The sequence below is a fragment of the Desmodus rotundus genome, chromosome 7 (assembly GCF_022682495.2).
Source record: "Desmodus rotundus isolate HL8 chromosome 7, HLdesRot8A.1, whole genome shotgun sequence".
Classification (NCBI taxonomy): Eukaryota; Metazoa; Chordata; class Mammalia; order Chiroptera; family Phyllostomidae; genus Desmodus; species Desmodus rotundus.
The window spans coordinates 80,180,825-80,190,641 of record NC_071393.1 but is presented as its reverse complement, the minus strand read 5'-3'; the positions used below and the strand labels follow the sequence as shown (position 1 = coordinate 80,190,641).

Here is a 9,817-nt window from a genome sequence, read left to right as displayed (position 1 = left end):
CTCTAGACTATACCATGGTAAGAACGAAAAAAGACCCCAATACCGTGAACTAACATGGAAACGCAGCACTCCTCATTAGATGACATTGAATGAAAACTAGGACTGAGATGGGAATAGGGCAGCTTCTGCTTCTGCAGAGATGCTGCTGGGACTCTTGGAAATGTGGCCACAGAGGAGATGCAGAGGGGCTTCAGCCAGGAGCAGCAGCTGGACCCAAGGGGGCAGGGGTTGCTACAAATTCTCCTATTGTCTCTCCCCGAAGCAGTGTGATGCCATCAACGTCCACAAGACCCAGTGACAGCAGACACCAACTCAGTCCATGCTAAGGGAAGAGCAAAATGGAATCGTAATTTTACCTTCCATGTCAGTATTTGGGGGAAGATACCTATTGATATGTTCTATTCAGTTAAAACAATAGAATTGAGAAATGCCACATTCCAAGCAATGGGAAATGTTCATAGGAATTCGGTATATCGGCTATAATTTTGGGACTTAAAATGACATTGGAAAAAAGTGGGAATAGAAATCAAGCATTTTACATATGTTTGACCTAGATATACGGACACATGTGCCACTAGTGTGTCTGCCTGCGGTATCGACTGTTGGTGCAACACTGTTCACCTGGTGTTCGGAACCGTTTCTCAGTGTTTCGGGGCTGCCCATCAGTACCAGCCTCCCGAGAATGGGGGTGCAACCATGCTGGGCAGCAAATACTCCAGATAAGAATATTTTTGTAGGTTTTTTTAAAAAAGCAGCTCTCACTGGTGTTGACTCAAAAACATTTTGAAAATATGATCCATTATAAACCTCTTCAATATCAAAAGGCAGGATATAATGATTTATATATTTATTTTGACTTTACATGCGGTGTTAAAAACCCAAAGTACATACTATTTACACTTCCACAATACAAGTTTACAAGATATCTATACATGTTAAAGTACTCTATAAAACGGTATAGAGCCGCTTCACTTTAGGGTTACTTTTTATGCCGTAACATTAAAAAAGATACAATCTGTGTTTACCTTTGCACAAATGGATAAAGCATTTAAAAATTAAATTAACAGGATAGAGACTAGATTTAATGTTAGAAATTTCAACATAAATACTGATCGAACTCACATTACAAACTACAAGGCAGCACAATGTTACAAAACGTTACCCGGGGACCACACAGTTACTCTTCCGTTTTCCGCTCGCCGGGATTAATATGGGTAAGGTGAACTCAAACACATTTGTTGGCGGTGGACTGAGCAGTGTTTATCGTGGGTTGGTTTAATTTATGATTAATCTGTAATATTTTAGTGGCAAAGCTGAAGTGTTTCAAGAACAGAAGTTTTAGCTTTTGAGCTTCCAGACATCTCAGGGAATCACATTCTTTATAAAACAATATGCTCAAAGGAAAAGAATAACTGTATCAGTATTCTACATTTTGTATAAAAATGCTCTGGTCTTCTGCCACCCATCCTCCCCCAAGTAATGTCTAGCATCAGCATTATCACAAGAAAGCGGTCGAACTTATTCCTCCGACTAAGTCAGGAGCACTCCTCTGCCTGGGTAGTTTCTAGATCAGGGCCAATGGACCGTAGTGTGAGGCTCAGCAGACTGACTGAAACGGCCATTGGGGCTGCCCATCAGCAACTGTAAGTGGCTTCTGCAAAGCTAGGAATACATGACTCTGGTTTCTGCAGGTGTCACGTGACCCTGGAAACCTCATCTGACTTCACATTATTGCCGTTGCATCCTTAGGAAAGCAGGAGTGGAATGTCTGTCATGGCAAAGGACGTACTGCTGCTATTTGGGTGGACTGTTTTACAATGGATTGTTCTAGGTTGTTTGTTAGGATTTTTTAAAAAGTCTTTTCAGGTGCTGGTTGAAAAACATTTACAACTGGCACTCAGTAAGTGATGTGCTATACTGAAAACACTCGACATATTTTAGTACTTCTATCATTCTCATGAATAAGGCACAAAATGCACAGATTCAGGTAAACTCACATGTAATATTTACAGTATTTTGTCATTACCTGCATGACTCAGGAGAAAAGTCTCACGTAACACAACATAGACGACATGATTGCACCACTGTTGGGTTTTAATAGACTAGTGTCTGTTAAGCCAATTACAATTCTTTTCACGTTTCCTTCTTTTGCCTGGTTTTTAAAAAAATTTAAATCTTGGCAGTGGGAGGAGTTAAAGGAAGAGACAGTTGACCACACGGGAAAAACCAAACACCATAAAAATAAAACCGTATCAATGTGTCCAAGGTTAAATAGAGTGACTCAGGCTTGGATTCACAGTGGACAGGTAAATTTTACTACTGTAAAATACTGTGGGATAAATCAAGGATACCTCTTAACCTCTCTCTTTCCTTAAGCTGGCAAGACTGTAATAAAAGTTTTAATGAATAGCAGCACACAATTACTTAGAACTTTTATATTCTGGCATTGGGTACCCCATAAGTCAATCATATGGATGGTTACATCAGCCTTGATTTTATTTCCTTCTCAAAGCTGAACCCAATGGACTGCTGTGGGAAGTACTTACTGTCTCTTATTCAGTCACGCTCCATGTAAACAACTCCATAGCACAAAAAGACGCAATGGGCACCTAAACAAATCCTAGCGGGCACAGAACACACACGCACACACACACGCACCACAGTTCATCGGTGGCATGAAAAAAATGCCCCACACGGAAAAAATGCTACAGTTTGGGTCAGAGACTGAATTTTTAGCAAATTGTTTGGTAATCTACACGTTTGTTTCTTTGAGACATTACCATTGATTTTGACACTTGTGCAAGAGGCAAGGTGAATGCATACATAGTAAAATGTTCACATTGAATGGGGAGACCACACATAATGGCAGTCTAAATTGAACCCATTTTCAAGTATTTGCTCACAGACTCTTCTGCGTACTGTATCAGCTCTTTACACCGGGGAGGTGAGGTCGCCCCTCGGGGCCCTCCCTCTCTTTAGCTTCAAACAAAAGAAATGGAATGGCCAGCACCTTCCTTTGTTTTCACGCAAGTACACAGAAGCCTTGTTGCAGTAGCTACAAGAACTTGCAGTGGCAAGTTCTGATGTTGCCAAAGCTGGAAAGAGTTTCTTTGGCCACTTGGTTCTCTTAAAAGACAAGCGCATCTCTTATCTTAAGGTACCCTTACAACATCATCCTCTCAACAACATGGACAGGATAAAGCCACATGGGGAACAGCACACGTGAGGCCTAGTAAGTGTACTTGTTCAGTGGTCTGACAGACGTCGTTTGAGGAGCAAATGAAGGCTTTGGTGGCACGTCAGGTTTTAAGGACGGTGTCCTCTTTAGCCCCGTCCTAGGAAGGGTGCCATTACTGGTGTAGCTGCTCTGTCTGGAGAGGGAAGGCTGCAGGTGAACACTCCCTGGTGTTCCCTGAATGTAGTCCACCTTCGCCCCCGTTGGAGTGGGCATGTACCCGCCACGGTTCATGCTAGGCTGTCTAGACAACAAAACACCATTTGGTGAGTTTAAGTTTTTAGGCATAGCAGATATGGAGTGCCTCTGGGAGGAATTTTTGTGGTAACCTCTTTGTCTTTCCAGAGAAGTCATTGGGACTCCAGGGGTGGTGGGGACGTCCACTCGCTTGGTTGGGCTATTTCTGGGGAGAGTTGAAGGAGGAGAGTAGAGTGATGCCTCCCGGTTAGGGACCTTGGGCGGGACCTCTGACATTGGTCCCACAGGATCCAGCATTAGGGTCTGGTGGGCCATTTGGATGTCTCCCATGATGGCTTTGGGGTTACTATTTGGGTCATTTAGATGCTTCAGGAGGTCATTGAGGGTATTTCTGGAATCCACAGAACGCCGGTGATCTCTTTTACTGGATGACTTCGTGAGAGGGTGGTCAACATGTTGAAGCTTTTTCTCAGCTTTATGAGCGTTGGAGTTTGAAAAAGACGTGTTGTAATCATGAGTAGCATTAGGAAGCACAATGGCACTGGGGATGTGCCCATGGCTTAATGGGGAGTGGGGTGGAGGGCTGGAAGGGAAAAACTGGGGGGTTTCTTTCCTGGAAGCTCCATGGCCATGGGCCTTGTCTGAGTGGCTCTTCATGGCCTGCAGGGTCTTCTGGTGCAGCACAGGTGTAGACTCGGGTGTGGGGAGAGCAGCCAGCTCCGGAGGTTGGCCTCGATGGTCCATTACCATGGATTTAGTGTCTCCAGTGGGTGGCAGCTCTTTCCGACTGGTTAGCAGGTTACTATACAATTTGGGAGAATCAATATTCTGCTGATATTCCTTGACCGGGCTGTCGAAGAGACCATTCAGTTTGGCAAAACTTCCACTGGAGTCTGTGCAGGACTGGGCAGATTCTGCATCTTTGTGGATCTTCCTGTTTTTCCGAACAAACATGTCACGATAGCAGTATACTGCTACACCTGCAATGAATGCACCCAACACAAACGCGGCAAAGACACACGTGATGAGGACGTTCATGTGAACCATCTGATTGGACTCTCCAGACTGGACTTCCCACCGCACACCTGCAACAGACACAGGGAAAGAGTCTGACCGAGGTGCTTTTTAAAAAGGTATCAGCCAGCAAATGGCTTCCGTTGAGCCGACGCTACCTTTACATGGTCTGTATGTTTAGCTTGGAGGGTCAGGTAGATTCTAAAATTCCATATATATTTTTTCCTTTAATCACAATAGGATCCCCAGAGATATCTGAAATTAGGATAACTCTAATCTCCCACTAATCTCAATTCTCTGTCTTCTCTCCTCCAACCCCTTTTAAATAGTTGTGATATAACATCAGAAATTTTAAGAGTTTCTACCCAAAAATTAGAATTAAAAAGAGTGTATTTTCTAAATGACCTGTTCTAAACTCATGGAGTGTTTTACCTCATGGTTTCCTCCTAACTCATAAATCAGCATTAAAGGGCAGCAGCTAGGATTAGGGAAATGTATGAATTGGCATAAATATATATTATGCTAATATAATTATGCTAATACAATTTTACTACCTTAACTGGAATAAAAACACGTAATTTGTTCACAAACTAAAAGCATCTGCTTAGTCGTTGTTAGCTACAAACACAGATTTTGTGTTTGCTTTGCTTTGATTTGTTTTTTCATTCCATTTTGGGGTGAAGCAGTCTGGAATTGCCTGCTATGAAAGAAATCGAAACAGTCTAAGGAAATAATACTTTGTATTAGTTAAGTAAGATGACTCAAGTATCTTAAGATACTTAGAAATATTTAAGTTAGACTAGAAGAAGAGTGAATTAGTTTTAATTATTGGAATTTTTAATGCAACCACAGACATCTAACAGTCGCCCAAAGAAATGTTAGTTTAAGAGGTATCAGGTCTGCTACATGCTATAAACACAGCTATCCCAGATTAAGGTAAGTCAGAGGGATTTTGAAGATTTGGTTGCTTTAAATTAGTACCAAGGCCTTTGAATGTTAGTTGTTTTTATCCAGTGTCCAGGGTTATGTAATCCATTTTGAAAGACAAGGAAAGAAAAGTAGAAATGGTACTACTAAAAAAACAAAACAAAGCAGAAAGAATGATTATAAAATTGTTTACAATGAAAATACATAAAACCAAAATCAACAGATGTAAAACATAAATGACAAGACACTGTGATAGAAACTGACTGGAAACCTGATCCCATAGTTTCATAAGCACTAAAGAATAGATTTTCCCCTGTAATAATATATCTAATAAGCCTACTCCATAGGCAGCTATGTTATAACTGCTTCTATTATCAGTTGAAAAGGATAGTTTTGGATAAACACTAATGTTTTATCACTTGTGGCATTCAAGCAACTTAGCACCTCACATATCCTTTTCATATGCATTTTGAACTACAGCTAAACAAAAGACTAGGAAGGGCTCTTTGGCAAAACATCTGATATCTGGGTATCTGCAACTAACAAGTTTTGTTCTTTGACCTGGTGAGTGACCCTTGAAATTCTCTGATATCCAGAAGTTTGGTCCAGCTCCTTCAGACAGAAATCAACAGACTAGACAGTTTGAGTGGCTGTTTCACTACCCTTTCTCGAACAGCTTTCTGCCTCTCTTTGCATTTTAAGGAATGCACTCCGGTACATCCACAGAGCACCCAGTGACTGGGGCCAGTGCAGGTGGTGTGAACACGAGCAGCAGCTCCTTTCCGGTTCCGTGTGGAGCGCCCTCAGTCCTCAGGTTTCTCAGAGAGTAGGAATCAGGTTTCTAGTCAGTGAGAGGTGATTTCCCTGGTGAGGCCTTACCCTTTGGGATACCTGATAAATGATCAGTAAAATCAGAAGGGTTTGGGTCATCTTGAACTACAAATTTCCGGGAGCTCGTCAATTTAGGTCTCCAGGTGTCAATCACTTTAGGTGTGATTTCTGGGACACTTGCTGTGGTAACAGAAGACGAAGATACCTCCATGTCTGTGGTGGCAAACAGATTTTATTAACGTGGGTCCTGTCGGCAGGTTTTTCTGACTGCTCTGTTGCATTTTTAAGTACAGTCGAAGTTAAATTTCCTGAGAAAGCCTGCTCCAAGATTTCATCAAAACACACCCACAGAGACTACACCAAATCCTCTTCTCGCAAGGGAAAAATAAAAACTGAACGTTAACAACGAAGCTATACTAAGCAGATTTCAAAAGGCACAATACTCAAAGCGCTCCTATGGAAGGAAGCCTCTGTGGTGACCAGTGGCACCTGTGGAAAAGTTAACTCTAGTCCCAAAGATTTATCACTATTTTTGTCATCCTTTTGGGAGACAACATAGTTTCATTTCTTTTTGTGACATTTTCAAGCACTTCTATAGACGTTGGGAGACTTGTATTCCTTCACTGGGGAGCCTGAGTGTAGCTTCGACAGAAAGCACCTGGGGAAGTCCGCGGAAACACTTGCTTTGGGACCCAACACGCCAGCTCTGTCTATGGCGTCCTGCTTTGCCAGGGTCCGCGCCCACCTGTAGATTATTCACTGCACTGGGGGCTCACTGTCCAGGTACAGCACTGAAGCAGGGATGAACCTTGCCCGTGCCTTCCAAAATGCCTGGGGAGTTTCTTCCGAAGAGTTAGCAGCAACTCATGCAAAAGAAACGGCATTTACAAGCTCAATTAGGGTGTTCTGATACATGAATCTGTCGTCCTTTTCCCCCACCCCGCCCCTGAGGAATGAAACTGCTGGTGAGTTGGAGAAGCAGCAATAGGATCGGGAGTGACTTAACCTCAACATGTCTATTACTGACATTTTCCCTTAAGATGTAAGCGTATGATTTTAGGTTAAAACTCCAGAGACTCCAATTCAGCCTGGTGTAATGGTCACAGATGAGAACTCCAAAACCAGATACAGACAGAGGGGCGTGGGGAGCCCCCTGAGCAACTTACTACATCAGAAACCAGCTTTACACAACCAGGTTTTTCACACCACTGAGACCACGACACTCAAAGATTTCCCAGGATTACCACAAACCATTCCAAAAAGATCTCTAAAATTCATAAATACACATTTTGGGGAAATGTGTATTTGTTACTAAGTCTGAGGAGAGGTGAGGAGAGGAAGGGGAAAATAATGAAATCCTGCCATCCATTAAATGTAGATGGCCAGAGGGAGCATTCACAATGCACAGAGGGGAGGAGAAAGCTTGGGTGGACGCGTGCAGCTGGAATGTGGTCTATGTTAATCCACTTGCTCTTCCTTAGAGGATGTGCCTTGGCCAATGATGGGCTGTTAACATGCTCCACAGGGTGAAGTACTGAGCAGGAAAAAGTCTTTGGTACCATCAGTGGGATTATGAGTCAAAGCACAAAAATGAAGGGCTGCCACACTGAGCAAAAGGAGGGGGGAGGGGCTGAAAATGCTGAACTGAAGGAAAGAAAAGGTTGTTAATTCAAAAAAATTAAAAAAACTAACCAGATGTTGGACCGCCAAATATTTTGTAATCTGGTGTAGTTGAAGTAGGCAAAATTTCTAAAAGAATTAAAGGAACAAGTAATCAGTAAAAAGTAACCAAAAGAAAGCAAAAATGTATGAGTTCCAATTAACTAAAAAAGTCAAAAAGAAAAGCCTATAAATGAAAATATTAATCTACTGGTTAGACTACCTTTCTCTAGATTTCCTACAAAATTGTAAATGGTGAAGAAAAAAAAAAGGTAAGATTCTCTAAGGAAAAAAAAAAAAGGTTAAGATTCTTCTCTATTATATCCCCATGACCAAACAGCTCGGCTTTTGCGAAGTTTAAGTTAAATGCTAGGTGGCATGTGTCCTGCGTCATTAAAAGGCTGGTTGTAAAATAATGTTCATGTGCAAATGTGGTCAAAAAGAAACGCCAGGAGGGCAAGGAAGATTCGGTCTTACCATGGCAGTCCCCTAGCTGGGCCGTGTTGCCGTATTCAGTGTCTTGTTCATAGCCTCCAGCGCTGTGGTTATGGAAAGCAAAGAAGTCTTCAGTTAACAGCCTTCATAGGAACACAAGTGACAACCAGAGCAGAACCAAGAACACAAATCGATTAGTAGCAAGAACAAGCAGAGAGAAAAAAAATGGACATTTCAACATAGCTGGCTAAGTTGAGTATGTCTGTTAAGCGTTTGGTGACTGGAATGTTTTAGAAAGCAGAAGAGAATTGCCCATTTCTCACAGGTATTATACTGTCTATATCTCCCTTCCTTCCCACAGCTCCAGATTTCCCTTTTTTTACTTCAACAACAACAACAAAAACTAAAGGAAAGACAGAGAGAAAGAAAGAAGCAGCAAAAAAAAGGGGGGGGGGAGAATAAAGGTAGCGCTTTCGGAAGTTTTCCAAGATTTCTAGCTTTAGAGATAAGAAGAGGATAGGAGCAGATGTGGAGATTTTGGCTGACGCGACAAAGTGTACTTACAACATCCCTTGCGTGACTCTACCACAGGCCCCCTGGCTTAACAACCAGCCACAGTACGGGTCCCGAGATGCAATACAAGACCTGCACAAAGGCAGAATGTAACTTGGATTTTCTCATCATCACAGGTCTGAATGCTGCAAGACCCAGGGCGAGAACAGAAACGTCAGCTCACTTTTTACACGATCCATAACGCTCACAGCGACTGAGGGGGATGCGGATAACGCAGCTGGAGAACGCCACATACAAAGTGTGATGATCTTTGTCCAACTGCAAGGAGATGACCCTTTTGTCCTCCTCATTCTCGGCGTTACACCTGTATTGTGGGAAACGATTTGAAGCCATATGTTTAGTAAGTCAAAAGCTGCATGAAGTACAAGGCAAGTGAGGTTTGCTTGTTGCAATTACTGAGAACTGGGGAGGTCGTAAGGAATGTTCTCAGGAGCAAACCAGGCAAGTACATAGTTTGGGAAGTAATAATTATGCGATTCATCTTCTACTGCTCTGCATGGTTAGTTAAATTTCAGGCTGGATAAAAGGTTTTTTTAAGACTGCTTTCCCATTCTGATGATTGAAGGAAATTATATTTGTGAAGACCATGCTGGACTACAGTGAGGGGAAAGGATAACGTTTTAATGCACTTATTTTATTTTTTATCCTTATTCAAGGACGTTTTCTTCCATTGCTTTTAGAGAGGGAGGAAAAAAGAGAGAGAGAACCCTGACTGGTGTGGCTGAGTGGGTTGGATGTCATCCAACAAACCAAGGGGTCACTGGTTTGATTCTCAGTCAGGGCACATGCCTGGGTTGTAGATCAGGTCCCCAGCTGGGGATGTGAGAGGCAACCAATGGATGTTTCTCCCCCTCTCTTTCTCCCTCCCTTCCCCTCTCTCTAAAAATAAATAAATAAAATCTTTTTTAAAAAAGAGAGAGAGCGCAGCATCAATGTGAGTGAGAA

General features: G+C 42.4%; 1 protein-coding gene across 6 annotated transcripts in view; it reads right to left on the bottom strand.

Annotated features, from left to right (window-relative positions):
* Nucleotides 1–830: 830 nt before the first annotated feature.
* The window catches only part of SEMA6D (semaphorin 6D), a 53,883-nt gene continuing 44,896 nt past the window's right edge, over nucleotides 831–9,817 (bottom strand). For 2 of the 6 annotated variants that reach the window (XM_045201717.3, XM_024567735.3), the window contains exons 14-19: nucleotides 9,036–9,176; nucleotides 8,864–8,944; nucleotides 8,342–8,403; nucleotides 7,898–7,954; nucleotides 6,254–6,418; nucleotides 831–4,518 (exon numbers count right to left, since the gene is read on the bottom strand). In XM_045201717.3, the coding sequence (XP_045057652.1) occupies nucleotides 3,230–4,518; nucleotides 6,254–6,418; nucleotides 7,898–7,954; nucleotides 8,342–8,403; nucleotides 8,864–8,944; nucleotides 9,036–9,176 (1,795 nt within the window). In that variant the 3' untranslated portion in view covers nucleotides 831–3,229. The remainder of the gene's footprint in view (nucleotides 4,519–6,253; nucleotides 6,419–7,897; nucleotides 7,955–8,341; nucleotides 8,404–8,863; nucleotides 8,945–9,035; nucleotides 9,177–9,817) is intronic. The other 4 variants (XM_045201719.3, XM_045201720.3, XM_045201722.3 and 1 more) reach the window with 4 other exon arrangements.